At 33.6% G+C, this 20726-nt stretch overlaps 1 protein-coding gene across 4 annotated transcripts in view; it reads left to right on the plus strand.

Annotated features, from left to right (window-relative positions):
* The first annotated feature begins 3789 nt into the window (after positions 1 to 3789).
* Positions 3790 to 20726, plus strand: part of LOC126964977 (oocyte zinc finger protein XlCOF6-like) — a 63633-nt gene continuing 46696 nt past the window's right edge. For 2 of the 4 annotated variants that reach the window (XM_050808344.1, XM_050808347.1), the window contains exon 1: positions 3874 to 4012. In XM_050808344.1, the coding sequence (XP_050664301.1) occupies positions 3892 to 4012 (121 nt within the window). In that variant the 5' untranslated portion in view covers positions 3874 to 3891. The other 2 variants (XM_050808345.1, XM_050808346.1) reach the window with 2 other exon arrangements.

The following is a 20726-nucleotide window of genomic DNA, read 5'->3' on the forward strand; positions in this document are numbered from 1 at the left end:
TACTTAAGCAGTCCAGCCTCTTATTACGTAGTATTTACATCCTCTTTGACAAGATCGCTGGTCACTGTCATGAAATAACGTCTTAATACAAAATGTTTTTTTTTTAATGAAAATAAGGGACGAGACGAGCAGGACGTTCAGCTGATGGTAATTGATACGACCCTGCCACTACAATGCCGGTCAGGATTATTGAAAAACCCAAAAATTCTGAGCGGCACTACAACTGCACTCGTCACCTTGAGACATAAGTTGTCATGTCTTAGTTGCCCAGTAATTTCACTAGCTACGGCGCCCTTCAGACCGAAACACAGTAATGCTTACACATTGCTGCTTCGCGGCGGAAATAAGCGCCGTTGTGGTACCCATAATCTAGCTGGCATTCTGTGCAAAGAAGCCTCCTACTGGTAAATTACTTATTAATAATAATAATTATGATAACATGATTAAACACTGCAGTATAGGTAAGCCATTAAGCGATTTTTCTCATTCCACTAATTATTATGACGTCACACATTCTAGGGATTATGTTAAAACAGCAGAGACAACATTCAAGTTAGTAGGAATGATGACAACTAATTTATAAACATTTATTACAGCTCCATAGAATGACCTAAACGCAAACTATCCGACATAAACATTTTCTTTATTTTCTTGGTAGATTATATTTTGCTATATATACCTATATATTCACTAGCTGATACCCGCGACTTCGTCCGCGTAGATAAAGGGTTTTTAAAAAATAATAAGCAAGTTTCGAATTGAAGATTATCTCATGTCATGATATTATAGCCTGAGAAATACCGTCACGGGAAACTCTGAATCACAATTTTTTTGGTTGAAAATAAACAAGCATATTTATTTATTTCATTTATTGAGGATACAAACGATCACAATTCAAAAACTTTACACTTTTTTATTTAATGAAGACCTATAGTTCCATAAAAAAATTTTAAAACTACTTAATACTTATAATGTGAGTGCTTTGTTATAAATAAAATAATACTAAATTTAAATTCAAATAAAGTGATAAAATATAAAACCTATAAAATACAAAACTTAATATATTAGTAAATGAAAATAAAACAGACAGATTTACTTATGCTACTTGTATTTAGACATGGCTTCTTTAATCATAATTTTGAATTTTGCAAACGGCAAGTGAAAAATATCTAAATTTCCAAATTTTTCATTATAAAGTTTACAAACTCGTCTGGTATAACTATTGCTAGTGTGACATGTATGTGCTCTTTTGATGGTAAACACCTATTTTTGAAGAGTGTGTCTTTCAGGTCTGCAAGGAACTCTAAAATTAATCTTAATCATTTATTTACATTATATTTTATTTATCTAAGTGATTTTTGGAATACTAAAGACATAACAGTTTTACTATTCAGTTGAATGAATGAATGAATAAGCCTTTATTGTATTCAATGTAAGATTCGTACAATATATATAGTCTAATCTAATCTTAATTATATTGTAAACTAAGTAATATTCTAAGCTAAGTAATAAATTAAATTATAATAGATTACTAAGCAATATTCTAATCTAAGTAATAATCTAATATAAGTGATATTCTTAATCTTCTACATCGTTCGCTTGTCTTCCGACATAGGCCACCTCCAGTAATTTCCTTTGTGATCTGTCCAGAGCAGATCGTCTCAAAGTTGGCTCAGCCACTTTTTTAAAATCATCTTCCCATCTAATAGGTGTTACTATTCAGTTACTTATAATTAACTAATTAATCGACTTAACTTTTTTTTAATGAAAATAAGTGACAAGACGAGCAGGACGTTCAGCTGATGGTGATTGATACGCCCTGCCCATTACAATGCAGTGCTGCTCAGGATTCCAGAAACCCCCAAAAATTCTGAGCGGCACTACAACTGCGCTCGTCACCTTAAGACAAGATGTTAAGTCTCATTTGCCCAGTAATTTCACTAGCTACGGCGCCCTTCAGACCGAAACACAGTAATGCTTACACATTACTGCTTCACGTCAGAAATAGGCGCCGTTGTGGTACCCATAATCTAGCCGGCATCCTGTGCAAAGGAGCCTCCCACTGGTGAACTTGGCGTAACCAAATAAAAATCCATTAATTCTTTATGTTATAGGTTATATATAACATCTAACATATTTGATCTACCTACCTACTATCAGAAAGAAGAAACGCGCAAAAAAAATTCCAGAACTTAAATTTGCACTTGAAAACAACATTTAAAGAATGCAGTATTTTTAACTGTTTACGATATTGATATGAAAATAAGGAAGTAAATAAATACTATTATGTTCTATTTATATATCAACAAAAATTTAATTTAATATTATTTTTACTTATTCAATACCAATTAAAATTTCTTGTAGTTAATAATTGGCTTACTAAAAAATTAAATACTAACATAATTTCAAGTCAAACTACTAACTATAAGCCTTGTATCTTAAATTAATTATCACATTAACTTAAATTTGTACTTAGTTATACAACACTTAGTTTAAATTATTATTAGTCAATGCTGTGCATTTCTTTTATAGTCAAAGTCAAATAAACTGTATTCAATTAGTTTAAAGCTAAGCTCTTTTGAATCGTCACTTTAAATATTTCTTTTAAATTACTGAAATTACCATATAATCGTAAAAAGTTGAGCTCGTGAGAAGAACAAACACGAAACTCAACGGCCACTCTTTTCAATCAAATAGAGTATTTTACCATGACTGTAATATACATTACAAATTAGTTTGTAAGGTGCTGCATTCAATATATCTAGGTGTTATAAGAATTGTAAATAATCTTAACTAATTTTTAACAGTTTTAATTAACAGTATTCTACAAATGATTTAGGTTTTCTTTAGTGTTAATTCCGCCAATATATATTAAATAACTAAATCATTTGTATAATTATGGATTTCCGCAAAGTAACGCCTAATTCAATAAATTTTCCTAACAGTATTCTGTTGAAGTGCCTAATAAATAAATAAATAATAATAATGTGCAAATAAAATTTGTAAACCAAATTTTATGAACGATGTGGGACTCGAACCCACGAACTCTCGCATTCCAACTGAGCTTACCGTTCGAGTTACGTATCATCATAAAATCTCTCAAGTTGTGACTTCATCTACAGGATCTACTTTACAGTTGATAACCTGCTCAACCCCAATATTTGCAAATTAGGAAATTGACTTGAGATGCCGCTCTTGAAAATCTAAACAATTTGTTATGATTTTTAAAGTGATAACCCCCACTTCTAGCATTAGAAATAGAATTAGAAATAGAAACACTTTATTATCAGTAAAATAAAGTGTTTCTTAAAATTTTAATTTTATTCTTTGTGTATTAATAAAATTAATACACAAATAAAATTTTATGAACGATGTGGGACTCGAACCCACGATAGTAGTGTGCTTTTGCCGGAAGCGGATGTGACCGCTGCAAGACAGAGCCTTGCGCTTGACCGCAAGTAGCGGCAGCGGAGGCTGGTGAGAACGCACGGGCGCCGTGCGTCTTGCCGAAATAATTCGGGGCCTGCTGCACAATCGATTTTTCCCGCCCGATGCGGAAAATTCATCGGGGCGGGGCGGGCGGAGGCAGCGGGGGCACGGGGGGGAGGGGGGGGGGGGACTGGAGTGCAGCGGGGCGGTGCAACGTTGTGTGCGGGCGAAGCGAGCGGGCAGCCGGCAGATCGCAGACAGTAGGACGGCGACGCCACTGCGAGTCGGAGACCACGGCGTGAAGAACGCGCCCGTCGCGCCGTGACATGTAGCGCGGGCCTCGCGAGTGCGACACGACACCGGCGGCGCCGCGGCGACCCCGACACGAGACCGTCGCCCGCGCCGCGACAAGTGACAACTCGAGGGCTCACCCTTCATCCCGATTGTGTCGACGACCATCGGATGGACCCCGGAGAGCGCCGATTCGCATCAAGGTTAGACGAATTTCATAGTGAGTGTTGTGAACGTCCGTCTTCAGTCACCGCCGCGGCAGCCGTAGGCGCAACCCGCCCTCTTGATATAGGTATGTCCGTTGAGGGAAACCACCGATGACTCACTCTGAAAACCTGAGCGAAACGCGACATGTTACAACTTACACCTCAGTCATTTTTAGTGCGGCTATGAATTTGTGAACTCGATTTCAGTTAAGCCACCGATAATGGTGAGATATTTTTTTACATATAATAATGAAGTGTGTGTATTCTTTTAAAACTCCGTCTAAAGTGAAAACGGTCTAAAATCTAAATCAATACTACAATCTTAATTTACACGTACATTCTTTCCGAACGATAACATAATATTATGAATAAAATGGTTTTGTAGACATATTTTATTAAACCAACAAAGATTTCATTATTTCCTGAATAGTTTTAACTTTATTAGTGTAAATATTGAGTTAATTTATAATAATATTAATATTGAGACTATAAATAAATAAAATCTAATATTTTTTAAAATGCCCAGGGCAAATCAACTAAATTAGTGATATTCAGTTAAAGTACGTTTTATGTAATGATACAAAGGAATTCTTTGATTTCTATGTTATTATTTTACAACTCACCTTAGTTAACTGTCCAATCTATTAATTATACTTTTAAATAAAATGTTACTAGTCAGTCCGTTACTCCGCACCGGAAATGGATCTCAAAAGACATATTCTATGTGTTATTTTCGTGATGTAACTTTAATTATTCAATATACAACTAAGCGATTAATAATTATGTTTTATTTAAGTGAAGATCCAACTACGTTTATCCAATGACGTTTCATTTAAAAACATTATAATTATAAAGTACTAGCTGACCTGACAGACGTTGTTTTGAACATAATAAATAAAATACTGTTTTTTTATGAATTTGTCAATAATATTTCATAACAGCAAGAATTATTTCGTAAAATATGCGCCCTGTTGTTATAATTGTTTCGCGGAAGAACTGTTAAACCGTAAATAAATTATCTCATAGAAAATATGTATTCAGAACAAATATTGGAAATAAAAATAATTATGTGTCCCAAATCGAAATAAAAACTATCCTATCTCTCAAGTTAGACTAAACAGCACTCCATGAAGTAACCCTCATTAAAATCCGTTCATTAGTTTAGGAGTTCACTGGGAACAAAAATCCGGACACTGGATTTATATATTATAGTATATGTAGGTGACCCGGCAAACGTTGTTTTACCATATAAATTATTTTTATAGTTAAACAGTTTCTTGGACATTGCAACATTACAAATTAAAAAAAAAATCTAAAATAAACGTAGCCTTAGTTACTCCTTATAACATCAGCTACATCCTAAGTCCCGTCAAAATCAGTCCATTCATTTCAGAGATTAGCCGGAACAAACAGGCAGTCAGACAGGCAGACAAAAATATTAAAAAATGTTATTTTGGTGTAATTACCGTATATTTATTCATATACAGGTTATTTCAATATTACACACAGACACTCCAATTTTATTTATATGTACGTTGTTTCGTGGACGCTACAAACCAATAAAAATATTATATCTGCATGTATCGTGATATATTTATTACCTTTACTATGTTTCCCGAATATTAATATTCATCTAAAATTTGAATGAAATCCAGTACTTTTATGGTTTCCGCATTGTTTGTAGAACACTGCTCCTCTCCTTTGCACAGGATGCCGGCTAGATTATGGGTACCACAACGGCGCCTATTTCTGCCGTGAAGCAGTAATGTGTAAACATTTGTGTTTCGATCTGAAAGGCGCCGTAGCTAGTGAAATTACTGGGCAAATTAGACTTTTATAAGATGTTATCTTATGTCGCAAGGTGACGAGGGCAATTATAGTGCCGCTAAGAATTGGGTTTTTCAAGAATCAATGCAGTGCATTGTAATGGGTAGGGCGTTTAAATTACAATCAGACGAAGGTCCTGGTCGTCTCGTCCCTTATTTTCATAAAAAAATTTATTCTTTAAACAAAATATTCTTTTATAGTAGCCGTAGTAATAAAAATAGACTATAATTATTGTGTATGTTGCCGTTATGATACAGGTGCTGCATTGTTTGCACTAGCGCATATTAAGTGCCGCAATTATTGTCAGTAGGAAACACAATGCATTTTGTGGTGCAATTGGAAATGTCACTGATAATGTTTTATCATTTGCGGCCTATCAGATAACGCGATTATCTTAACGTTTCAGTATTTGTGTTTCAAGGGTTTTTTTAACGTTTCGGGCAATATATAATTCGATTTAGTCTACTACAATTGCTTCTTTCTTTCTTTCTCAATCTCGCACTTCTGTCGGTGGAGATTGAACTTCTCTTGCTGTTTAACGGCCGTTCCCAATATTCAGTCTATCACTTACTTGAGATAAAAATCATAACTATCGTTGACTATTCTGTCCCAATAAACTTATCGACGGTAACTCACCTCATCCGTACACGCTGTCTGTCAATGGGACGACGTATAGCTTTCCAGCGACAGAAGTTTGTATGGAAATTGCAATTCACGCGTCCCAATATAAGGCGATAAGAATGACTTATCGGGTACATTGGGACAGCTTCGGCTAATTACTGTCAGTAGAAAGTAGTAATTTATCTCTATCTGTAGATAGTATATTGGGAACGGCCGTAAGTGCTCTTTTATATATTATTACGTACTCTTACGTATTCGTACGTATTGGTTAGTGACGAAAGTTGTACCAAAGTTTTCTCTCTTTATTTAATAGGTATTAAAACTATGTGGATGTCTGTTTTCATTAAATATTCTTTGCTTTTTGGCAAGGTCGCTAAAATATGTATAGATAATTGAGCCAATGTATAGGTGTGTTTGTTGAGAGTGTTTACAGTTTTTTCTTTAAGTTTAAACTTTCTTTTATATACTCCCTTCGCACGACAAGCCACAAATTAGGATTTCATCCCCATAATCTCAATGTGAGGCACTCAACCACAGTGCGGTTTTCAAAGAGCTCTCTTCCACGTACTACAAAGCTGTGGTTTTTCCGGTACGATATGATATGGGTTCAAAAAAAAATGTACCTTCAAAAAAAGCTCGTACACCTTCCTTAAAGGCCGACAACGCTCGTGTGATTCCTCTGGTGTTGCAAGAGAATATGGGCGGTGGTGATCACTTTACACCAGGTGACCCGTACGCTGGTTTGTCCTCCTGTTTTTCCATAAATAAAAATAATAACGAGCTTTTGCACACAGCCAAAAGGTGTGCAAAAACCAAATTAGGTGTGCATGGACTTCAAAATGACTTATTTGCTACAAAGCTGACTTAACATTGACCCAAGGTTAGATACTGTATTAATGTAAGCCGTATCTTAATCAGCTGAGATAAGCAGTAGTAATAAACGCACAAACAGCCATAAATTCTCAAACCTTTGTCACAGTAACAATTGCTCTAAAGTAAAATTTTGTGTTCTTTTTAAAAGGCATTTATTTTTCTCAAAATTGATTCCTTTAGAATTCTTTTTCATGTCATTTCTAATATACTAGATACTACTACCGCTTCGGAAACAAATGGCGCTCTGAGAGAGAAGTAGCGGCGCAAGAAAGTCTCCCAGGATTCTTTTTTTGCGCTCTTTTTAATAAAAATATACATTATTGTACAGTCATTTCTATCGCTATAAAATAATAATAATCTAGTACCAGGCTGACCGATCACTTAGATATTCAGCTGTGGAGTAATAGGATTTACGACAGAGCCTTTTTCCGTATAAAACATTTAAATTTATTTATAGATAATGCCTGAACAGTGGCTAGAACTTTATTATAAAAGTGTATACATTTACCATTAAAGATATTATGTATCTTATGAAGCCTACTAGAATAAGTTACAAGCAATCCCTTATTTCTAGTGATGTAATAATGAAAAATCACTATTAAGAGCAAATTTATGTCATGATTAGAAAAAATGTCTAATCCGAAGTGAATCAAATGTTTAAGTTAATGCTAAAGGAAAAAACCTTCGTTTTTTTTCCTGAAAATAAGGGACGAGACGAACAGGACGTTCAGCTAATGGTTATTGATACGCCCTACCCATTACAATGCAGTTCCACTCATGATACTTGAAAAACCCAAAGATTCTGAGCGGCACTACAATTGCGCTAGTTACCTTGAGACATAAGATGTTAAGTCTCATATGTCCAGTAATTTCACTAGCTACGGTGCCCTTCAGAAACCTTCGAAACACAGTAATGTTTACATATTACTGCTTCACGGCCGAAATAGGCGCCGTTGTGGTACCCATAATCTAGCCGGCTTCATGTGCAAAGGAGCCTCCCACTTGTAAAGTTAGCTAAGTTAGCTTGAGATAACACCAATGAAAGATCTCTGGTGACTCTAAGCATTAATATAATTAACTTAGACTTTTAAATATGCAAATATTAAATACCTCGACATATCCTCATATCAAAAGGCTAAATATTCATGCAGCCTTGGACATTTGTAGAAGCTAACACTAAAATTGTCTATTTATATCTTAGTGCTAATTAAAACTTTTGAAACATAATTAATTAATACCTATAGACATTATTTTTACAAATGTGAGTATAAGAAATGTTTTTAGTCGATTCATTGTCAATTGTATGGAATTTTTCATTAAATTCAAAATGAAATGCAACTATTGCATCAGAATGATTTCAAAATGCAAATTTTATTTAAAACTTACCAATTATTTGTAGAATTTTGCAAATTATTAATAACTAATGACGTAAGAGAGCATTGTCGAGAAAAAGAAGAGATTATAATAGATATTGATAAGAAAACTTTGCGGTGCTTTGGTAAAGTAGATAGATTAGATGACAATAGATTGACTGAACAACATTACAATGCTATTGTGGATGGTGATTTTTTTTTATATAAGAGGGGGCAATAGTTTTAGAGACTCACATGAATAGAACTGGTGAGCCAACCGCTTATGGACATCCGCAACACCAGGGATCTAGAAATGCGTTGCCAGATTTTATGGTAAATCTTGGAAAATTGCATCGTGTAATTGATTACACTAAGTAGCTGTACGAGGCAATAAGTTCCATGAAAACGCATGGTTGTAAAATCCCAGACGTCAAAAAGATGCGTGGATGGAATTTCACATTTTGTCGTGTGATTCGGACCTGGATGGCAATGTATAACACAATGGTCAGATAGGGAGAACCAAGAACAAAAGGTCATGAGTGAAAGCTTGGATGCTAATGAAAGAAGCCAGTCAAGTATATCAGATGCTTGCCAGATGATAGTTCGTAATCTATGCTACACAACTGGAAGACATGCCTTATGTATGTATGTATGTTACTGTCCGCTTAATAGTTGCAATTCTACCATAAACCATATTTTTAACGGTTCACTCTTCTTGTTTTTTAAGTCTTGGGACATTTTCTTGCCTATTTGCGCTAAGAACAATACCGACGGCAAATCTTTCAAATTTTAATTCATATATTTCTACTCAAAATGTTTTTTAACCGACTTTAAAAAGGAGGAGGTCCTCGATTTGATTGGTATATTTTTTATACCAATTTCGATTAGATTTATGATCTGATTTAATCTCTATCTATCTGATAATCTTTAGTTTGATGCGGAAGATGAGTTGACCATTTGATCCCATAACTTAGTTTCGCCTTCATTTTATGAACATTTTTATTTACGTGGACGATATAATTTTATTTAATCACCTATTGAATATCAATAGCTATCACTGATTCAAAAATATATGTCTTAGTTGAAAGAAAAAAATCTTTCTTTATAATAAAATTTAATAAATAAATAGCCTGAGGGCGGTCGCTCCATTCCCATGAGTAATTTATACTATTGTCATCTTTACAAGATAGACGTCTTTTTAAATTTCTTTTGAATTTTCTTTTAATACAATATTATGTAAGGTACTTATCACAAAAATTTTAGAGACTAATTAAAGGTTTCTGGTGGTGACTTGGTATGATGAGCAACGGGCATTTAACTTTGTTCCATCTCCTCATAATAATGCACGCGTGCTGTCTACCTAAGCCCTAGAGACTGAGGGGATATGTCGATGGTGTACTGGTTTTGAGAGCTCAGATTACATTTCGACTTATTTAATATTTCAATTCCGGGTTCAAACTTATGAAACTAGATGATGCTGTAACGAAACTGCTAACCTAACTAGTTTTCTTGTTAAAAGCAAATGGGTGTATGTTTTTAACCCTTATTATTTTAGGGTTTAACGTTACACACTATTTCTTTATATTGGTGTAATCGTAGCGGTTTCTAATTAAATTATATCTACGTAAAATTGGACTTAAAAATCACTTATTGAAATGTGAAACTAGAGTCGGAAGAGAAATGTCCTCAAACCGGACAAAAAAAGAGACCTTCTTTTTCGGCTTCTTTTGTGAAATATTCATTTATTGTAACAAATAAAACAATTTCTTGAAACATCGGTATAATATCGTTTATAAAGTCATATTTTAATTATATTCGCAGTACAAACTTTTTTTTTATAATTATTTTGATACTTCGCCCATCGAAAGATTTACAAACTCAAATAACAAGTTCATATTGTCTTCCTGTTTTAGAATAATTATCAAAGTTTGTAGAAAATATGTGTATTTGTTTTTTATACATTTTTTTTGATAAACATTCTTTATTACAAATTTTTAAGGGCTAAGTCATAAATAGCACTTAATGGTGATTGTCTAGTTTGATATTATGAGTTTTCACAAGTCAGATGGTTGTCACATTAATACGAAGTCAATTTCCGAAAAGGTGTAGTAAATAGTAATTAAACATCATAACGTTACGTGACACGAGAATGCAATTCGATCAATATACAGTAGTCTGGTGAGTCACTATGTTTTAGAAAAGTACGTGGCACTCGAGTTTCGTTCTAATTTTGTAATAAACTTAAGTAATTTTTGTGCAAATTACCCTATAAATAAATGAGGTAGGAACACATAAACGCGTCTGAGCGCAAGCGTCGACAGGTCGGAGTCCTTCCATCTTCCTACTTCCGCGCCCCGCGAGTAGCGTGTAATCGTGCGTCCGCGAGTTAAACTTGCGTTGCGTAATTAATTTCTTTACTTTCAGTTAAGTTTACTAAGTAGTAATCTGTTATTGTTATTTAATATACATATTTTTATTATTATAGAGTGGACATTGGCAAATTATTGAAATAATTCCTTCTTATCTCCTCCTTTCTCACTCTAACCAATTGTTAATTTTATATGATAGTGATAATAATAAGTCTTTTGTGGAGCGATGTATATGCTTTTATAACAAGACCCCAGGAAATGTTCAACACAGTTATTCAAAATAATTGTTAAAAAAGTTAAAGGTTACTTAACATAAATGACTTTCTTAATGATACCACAGATTGGGAATGGAGTGACCGCCCTCTGGGTATTAAATATAAAGTTTAATTATACAATATTACTTTGTAAACATATTTTTTCGATGAAAAAAAAGCCCGCTGAGTTTGTTGCGCCCGTTCTTCTCAGGTCTGAGGCATTCATTTTGGAATGGGTGGTAGTTTTTGACTTTTTGATGTCACATCGTATTTTGAATAAAAATATTTGAATTTGAAAATGTACATGGGCAAAATTCTAATGTACATACCTACATATTCAAGAATTGTAACTAAGAATAAAATATATTTTATAATCAATAAAAGATTTTATTAATAAATAACCTTTCCTTACATTATTATACTAACATACATAAAATTTATGTAATAACCTAAGCTTTTCTCAAGTAAAAAATTTCAATAATAAATAGTTCAATATAAGCGGCGTTGAGCACTTTTCTTGGGACTGGTATAAAACATTAAACTCGCGTCAGGACACGTGGCCTGATCGCAAATTCGTAAGACAAAGATAAAATGATGATTCGTAAGGAAAAGCAATTCGTGAGAAATTATTCCCAAAACATTCCCAAATATTCAAAAATGCACATTAATTTTGAAGTTTTCACTTCTGCCGGCACTCTAGGAGTGCAACCCATTTTTTTTGTGTTATGTGAACTATATAATACTTAATATATATACCTTGTAACTCTTTGGTGGACGGTAGCGCGTAATTGTCTTATTTAGGTTGGTAATAACATTAAGGCGAAGAGTAAGCAGAAAACACGCAAATATGGTGTTTTTAGACAAGTTTTGTGGTGAAAGTACAGGATTTGGAGCTATGAACACTACTTAATCCTGTTACACATATCCTTAAGTCTTATTTGTAGGTTGCTAATACTTGCTGTTGGTTATAGTTAACACTGCCGAGCCTTTTGGAACTACCACATTTCTTTGAAGTTAAACAAGTTTTTTGGCATGACGTGACGCATTTTTTTGGTACTTCTCTCAGAAAAGTTATTCTAATAGCTTGTACTTTTTTGTGTAGGTTCATTTATTCAGATTAGTAGTGAATAACGAGGATTGTAAGCATATAAACTGTTCTCCACGCAAGAATTTTGAAAATATTGGCTTTGTTACATAGATGGCGGGCCGGCAGCCGTCAACTCATATCGCTCAAGGTCGCTGGCATTTAGTGTCGCCTTAAATGGGGTCATTCCATCGTTTCGGGTGTTACATGTGACATCAATAATATATGTTTTGTTAGAAGTACTATTAGCAACTAGATTTTATAACTATTGAATCACACAATTGTTGGTTGAATTTTCTTTTCCTAAAATTGCATTTTTAAAATATTTAAGTATTATAGAGAAAATTCCAAATTATTAGCTGTTTCGGTTGTTACACGAAATTGCCTCTACCTTCTGACCATCTGTCTTAAGGTGCATAATTCAGCGAATTTCCCAGTAATCTCCAGTTTAATTTATAACAAGTCAAACTATATACATAAGCCCATCTAAACACGGAATAAAAATTTAGTTATAAATTTTCCATTGATTTGAATTAATAAAATTACCTGTTTCGGGTGTTACAGACGCTTCGTTTCGGGTGTTACGAGTACGAAATGAATATACATATAATTATTATCACAATAACATGATTATAATTCTAGAGACAATATAAATATTGTACACCAAATGAATGTAATTATTTTAAGTACGAATGCATAATTTTTATCAGTGTTGTTAACTTGATAAGAGTATGTTTTTTACTGAGGAAATCTGACCTACCTCACATCGTAATCTTGCACGACGGATTCTTGAGTCTATAGGTACACGAATTAATAACGACGTGTAGACATTTTTAACCGACTTCAAAAAGGAGGAGGTTATCAATTCGATCGGTATTTTTTTTTATGTATGTACACCGATTACTCTGAGATTTATGATCCGATTTACGTATTGGTCCCATAAAAATTTTACATAGTTTGGCCCAGTAGTTTTCATTTTATGAACATTTATTGGAAATTTTTCGTCTACCTGGATGATTTAATTGTTTTCTGTGTACGGCTTTTTTTTTTGGAGTTTTCATTCAGGTTGATTATATATTATTCTTAACTGACACTAAAATGAAAAAGATATTTCGTGTGGACCACCCTTAACATTTAGGAGGATGAAAAATAGATGTTGTCCGATTCTCAGACCTACCCAATATGCACTCAAAATTTCATGAGAATCGGTCAAGCCGTTTCGGAGGAGTTCAAATGATACGAGAATTTTATATATTAGATATTTCCACTAATTATTAATTATATCCATATTTTTTTGGAGATCTAGTTCATCTTATATCTTTAAATGATATAATGAGGACGGACTAGTAAAAAAAGAAGGATTCCGCGCCGTGATATTAGAAGCACCTTTACGCTAGTGTGTGTTTTTACACTTTTTCACAACGCACCACGACATTTTTAAAATATTTTATTGCGACGCAAACTGATCAGTCACAGACGATGGCAAATCTAATAATGGCGGCCGATCGGCTTGTATTAGTGTAAGTATATGCGTGGGGTTACGTATTACCAGCTTGTTTTGGTGCCTCACTGTTATGTAAGGTGACACGGATTCGTTCTTATTTTACACGTCCGTGATGATGAGATGCAATTTTTGTATATAATATATATATATATATATATATATAATCGGAATCTCGGAAACGGCTCCAACGATTTTAATGAAATTTAGTGTACAGATAGTTTCGGGGGCGAGAAATCAATCGATAGGTTTCAATTTAAAAAATGTAGATTTATCCGTGTTTTAATGAGAAACTGCTACGATAAAATTTGAATACAAAGGTAAATTTCGCCAATATATACAAGACTATAATAGCTCAGATGGGTGACCCGGAAAGCAGAAGACCCCGGTTCGAATCCATATGTCCTATTAGGTTTTTTTTGTTCAAGTTTTGTACCTTCTTAAAAATCCGAGCATGACTCGGTCGTCCAGGTATTCTTAACGTTAAGCATTGCATTTGTAATCGCGTGCGTAGGTGTCGAAATTGCCCCATCGGATTTTTTTTTCATTCAAAATTAAGGCAAATAATCTTAGCGTAAGAGCATAGTGTTAATTAAACTCGTTGTCTATTATACAGCAGTTAGATTTTCATATCTACCGTTAGACCAACCGGATCCCATTTCATTATCATATATTTGCAAATTTAAATATTATTTCTGTATTGTTTTTTGCATGACATTGATTTTTATGAAAATATTTAACGAGACCAAAATATAAACCTATTTGATATTGAGTGCTTCAGCTGCTCTTAATCGTGAGAATATTATTTGAAATACGACACGAGGCGTAGCGCACCGTGATACGATTATAAGTTATAGTTTATCTAGTCCTAAACCGGTCTCATTATTTAGATAATCTTAGAGTTAATTGATATACTTTAGAGTATTTTTAAAAGACATTATTTTCCTTACAGTCAATGTCTGAACATATAGGTACCAATAACACTTTATTACAAAAGTGTATACACTATTGTATATTTTACTGAGTCCGAGTTTATTAAGAATACACTTGCACAAAAAATAAGTTCAAGCTCTAAGGGTTGATGCATCCTATCTTGGATAATTTATATTAATTATTCAATTAATTATTTATTACTTTTTATAAAATAATTTATATTGTTTTAAACAAGACTCATGTATTGGATACAACAACTTACAAACTAATTCGTTATGTATATTACAGCCATTCTAAAATACATTATTTAATTGAAAAGAGTGGCCGTTGAGTTTCTTGTAAGTTCTTCTCATCAGCTCAACTTTTTACGAACATAATATGGTAAATTCAGTAATTTAAATATTAGTATATCAATTCTTTAGAAGAAATATATTTTTAATGTAATTAGTTCAGCTTCATTAAAGCAAAAGTTTTTTAACTTAGATTTTTATTAGGGACTAATTGCAAGTTTTTGATTTAGTGTTTGAACTACCCCAATCTAGTGTAAATTGGGGTAAATTTGTTTGTCTTTAGTAACCATGATAAGTTTGTCTAAAATATGTTTAAAGGGTAAAAGCCTAATCTTATTCTGAATTTTAACATCAATTCTTTAAAAGAAATGTTTTTATGTAATTCAGCTTCATTAAAGCTAAACTTTTATAACTTAGATTTAAATTATGAACGAATTGCAAGTTTCTGATTTAGTGTCTGAATTACCGCAATTTACTATGAATTGGGGTAAATTAGTTTATCTTTAGTAACCATGACTATTTTTCTAAAATATTAAGGGGTAAAAGCGTTTCCTAATGTTATATGAATTTTAACATCAATTCGTTAACGTTGAACTTATAACTTATATTTTAGACAATTATTTTTCGATTCCCGGCTAGATCAATAAAAGAATGTTAATTTTAACAAAAAATCAATATTAAAAATGAGACACTATTAATCGTTCGTATTTTGTCCCTAAAATAATCTTATTTTCGTAATGTGTGATACAAAACCAAATTAAAGAAGTGTTATTTGTGAAACATAGTGGATAAAGATTATTTATATAAGGTAATTTTTAATCCTATATTATTAGCTAGATATTTTAATGTCAAATAAATTTTTATAAATTACTAGCTGACCCAGCAAACGTTGTATTACCGATATTGAAATCGCGATACAAAAGTAACTGTTGTTAGTATGTATTTTTTAATGTAATCTCATAAACAAACAAATTTAAAAAAAGATGTCAAAAAATTGCCGTGGACCACCCTTAACATTTAGGGGGATGAAAAATAGATGTTGTGCGATCCTCAGACTTACCCAATATGCACTCAAAATTTTATGAGAATCGGTCAAGCCGTTTCCAAGGAGTTTAAGTATAAACACCGCGACATGAGAATTTTATATATTAGATTACGGTTTCGTTTCAACACCCTGTAACCTCGGTATCAAGGTTATCATGTGCAAAGCCTATCTGATAACGCCAATATTGCAATGTCATTTCAAAATGTTAATGTAATATTCTTGTATATTTACCAACGTCTATGTCTGCGTAGATTTCAAAGTATTTTTTTTTTGTTTTTGGAAAGATTTATCTCAATATGTCAGTGAAAAACACATTCAAATCTGTTCAGACATCTCTGAGATTAGCGTTAACAAACAACATGAAAATGAAAAAGAGGAAGAGGCATATTTTTTATACAGGAAGGTAGTTTTCACGTTCAGTGAGTGATTTTAAATATTATTTTGAATAAAATATTGTAGCATAAAAATATTCTTAAACTGTTTTTGGTCTTGCTTACATAATTAAAGTGATATTAGATTTAGATTTACAAGAGCGACATCTCAAGTCAATTTCCTAATATGCAAATATAGGGGTTGAGCAGGTTATCAACTGTAAAGTAGATCCTGTAGATGAAGCCACAACCTGAGAATGGAACAAAGCATACAAGATTATATAAACGATACGCCACTCGAACGGTTGGCTCAGTTGGAAAGAGCGCTCACACGGAACGCCAGAGGACGCTCGCGGGTTCGAGTCCCGCAGCGTTCATAAAATAAGGTTACTACTAGGACTGGCTGTTTTAATGTTAGCAGTAAGCTAACTGTTTCAAAATCTTTAAGAGGATTCATATTCTGGGTGTAGATAAAGTCTTGTATGCAACTGTTGATAATTAGGTATTAAAACACTTATGTGATACTATTATCTATATCACTCATGTGATGATATATTAGGATCTTGCAGTTTTTAAGTAATAAATAGAAATGGAAATGATTTTTTTTAATCATTAAAAATGATAGTTAATATGATATATTACATACAGCAAAATAGAAGAATAAAACCAATCTATTGTTAATGTAACCGATTATTATTGGTAAGTCGTAAACAGTCAGCCGCGCTTGGTACAGCTCCTTGGTATTCTGAATATTAAACCACTACCTAGAGCACACATTGATAAATATAGTTAGCACGTTCTAAGTCCATGTTTACTATTTGATTTGTTTTACCACCGTAAGCCTACTTATACATAATATAACAAATTTGTTTTGATTCAGACCTTTCCTGTCCCACGGAAATTGTATCAACAATAACACTTTTACCACTGGGAGGCTCCTTTGCACAGGATGCCGGCTAGATTATGGGTACCACAACGGCGCCTATTTCTGCCGTGAAGCAGTAATGTGTAAGCATTACTGTGTTTCGGTCGCCGTGAAGGGCGCCGTAGCTAGTGAAATTACTGGGCAAATGAGACTTTACATGTTATGTCTCAAGGTGACGAGCGCAATTGTAGTGCCGCTCAGAATTTTTGAGTTTTTCAAGAATCCTGAGCGGCACTCCATTGTAATGGGCAGGTCGTATCAATTACCATCAGCTGAACGTCCTGCTCGTCTCGTCCCTTATTATCATAAAAAAAATACTTGGTACCTACCTAGGTACCACAGATGATTCTCTTTACCTCTATACCCTGCATTATTAAAAATTCTCGGGATCTCGAATCAATTATTTTCAAATTGTATCATCTATCAGTAAATTTTGTGGGTATATTTCGTTTTCAAATCCATAAATTGAACACGGTTATCTGTCACATTCATACACATGTCACGCAATAGATGCATTGAAAGAAGAGATAAAAAATTATCTGTAGGTATATTCAAGTTCAGATTGCAAATTTCTGTTTGCGATTATACAGGGTGTCCCACAGTTATGCCACATGGAGGGGAAGTAGCTTAAATTTTGTAGATGTAACATTTTACTGAAAGAAGACTTTATACATAAATAAAATTTGAAAACAAAATTTTATGTACGATGCGGGGCTCGAACCCACGACCTCTGGCGTTCCGTGCCAGTGCTCTACCAACTCAGCTAACCATTCGAGTGAGGTATCGTTATAAAATCTTGTATGCTTTGTTTAACTCTAAACTAAACTAAACTGCGTTCATAGATTTATTATTTAGTTGTTACTTTCAATATATTTTGTTTTCATACAGTAACAACTCAAGTTCTTTTTTTTTTTAATTTTGTTTGAGAGCCCTTTTCTGAACTGTTAACTCTTTGGAACTCAGGTATTGATAATATGCACGATTACGGCCGTTCCTAGTATACTATCTGTAGATACCGGAACTGGAATAGGACATGAGATAATCTTCAATTCGAAACTAGCTTATTATTTATAAAAACCTAGTGCGAATGAAGTCGTGGGCATCAGCTAGTTGTTAATAAACCGAAAATATGTAGAGCAGTTCTATTAAATAACAACAACTGCACTGCTGCGCTCGTCATTTGAGTCGTGCAATTGCAGTGCTAGTTGATGATTCTGCTAAAGTATACTGCATTGCTCATGCCCAAATCCTGCAAGGAAACTGCAACAATTAATGAAACAATAAAAAAAAATATTGAAATACTTTGCGGAATGCCATAATTATACAAATGATTTGAGTTTTCTTTGGTGTTGTAGACTCTTGAGTCTCGTGCCAGATTTTGGCGAGACAACACGTCCTGAGGATGCCTCGTGTAGAGGCGAAACACGTGTCGAATTGTTTTAAAAACAAATATTGGCGGAATTAACACTAAAGAAAACTTAAATCATTTGTATGATACCATAAAAGTATCAAAATTAATTTCCACCAATGTATGAATGCACGATTAGAAAATTATTGGAGTGATTTCCAGAATAACCACAGAAAAATGTATCAAATTTTATATTTACTAGCTGACCCGACGGACTGTGCTATGTCTGTCAATAGAAAATATAGTAAGGAATAATGTAGTCTAAAACCATCGAAAAATGTGTAATATAATTTTAAGATTATAAGATAGTATGTTATCCTTAAAAGATAGATATATGCCATCGCGGACTTTTCTGTAGAACTATAGAATAAAAGATATAATATAGAATATAAGATACACAATTCCACAATACATTATTTTGTTTTATCTCAAAGGGTTTAGTCAGCATTTTCGTTGAAATCTCCCAGACGGCTTATTTTTTTCCAAGAACTCAATAAATATCGTTAATGTATACAAGTATGTATATACAAACTTAGCAAATTATATACTAAAGCCTTCCTTGAAAGCCACGCTATCCGTTGGTGAAAACAGAATGAAAATGGGTGTAGTAGTTTTTGAGTTTATCGCAAACAGACAGACAGACAGACGAAGCGGAGGACTTTGTTTTATACTATGTAGAGATTTCACCAAAAAACTGAGATGTAGCCTACCATAAAGGAATCAATTAATTAAATATATATAATAATAAAAAATACCGGAGAGCAGTTGCATGAAACGTAAGTAAAGTAAAAATTATAACCAAAAAGAATCGATATACCTATAAACCTAAAAAGATATTCATTGTAGTTATTAGATTCTCTTTAACATTCCTAACACCTGCATATAATTTAGAAATCTCGACATATTGTCAGCGCACCACGCATTCTAAATAAAAAAATGTCCGCGAATATATTTTGGCCATGGCAACTATTCAATCGAAAAAAACGTCGGCTGGCCTGTCGCGCACACATGCAAAGTAAACACACATGCGCATTTAGCTCTCAATAGTAACCTAGGTTATATAATGTTTACGTGTCCTACGCACACTAGCGTACGATAGCCGCCTGAGTATAATGTTATGTCCGGGCGCAGACTTGCCCTTGAGAATATGCATAGACTTAATTAGCGCATTGATAAAAATGTGATAAATTATTTATCTATTTCGACATTATGTCTATTGTGTGATATTCAATAATTTCCATATATTTGTATAAAGAATACGTAACTCTTCTAGAGCCAGAGGGCTGCTCGAAATGTTGGGATCCAGTTATAAAATGCGAATGGCTTGATCGCATAGCATTGCTTAGAGGTCTTGCTTTGTTTTTTTTTTTCATGACAATAAGTTCAGCGGTTTGCTGATACAATGCAATGCCACTCAGGATTCATGAAAAACCCAATAACTCTGAGCGACTCTACAACTGTGCTCGTAGCCTTGAAACATAAGATGTTGTCTCATTTGCCCAGTAATTTCACTAGCTATCGCGCTATTTAGACTGAAACGCAATAATGCTAAGACATTACTGCTTCAAGCCACAAAAGGAAAACGCGTTGTGGTACCCATAAAGTAGCCAGTAGGAAGTTTATTCCACGTGCAACGAAATCGTGGATTGAGCTTCCATGGGAGGTATTTCTAGGACGATACGACATGGACATCTTCAGAGAACAAAAAAAAAGCTTAAGTGATTGTTTAGAATTTAGATGTTGTATACCCAAAACCCAACTTACTTTTGCTTGTGGCCAAAATAACTGTTTAAATAAATCTAATACTATCCAAATAGTTTGAGTTTTCTTTAGTGTTAATTCCGCCAATATTTGTTGAGACTCATGAGTCTCGTGCCAGATTTTGGGGAGTCAACATGTCTTGAGGATGCCTCGTGTAGAGGCACGTGTTGAATTGTTTAAAAGACA

This window comes from Leptidea sinapis, chromosome 6 (genome assembly GCF_905404315.1).
Source record: "Leptidea sinapis chromosome 6, ilLepSina1.1, whole genome shotgun sequence".
Taxonomy (NCBI): domain Eukaryota; kingdom Metazoa; phylum Arthropoda; class Insecta; order Lepidoptera; family Pieridae; genus Leptidea; species Leptidea sinapis.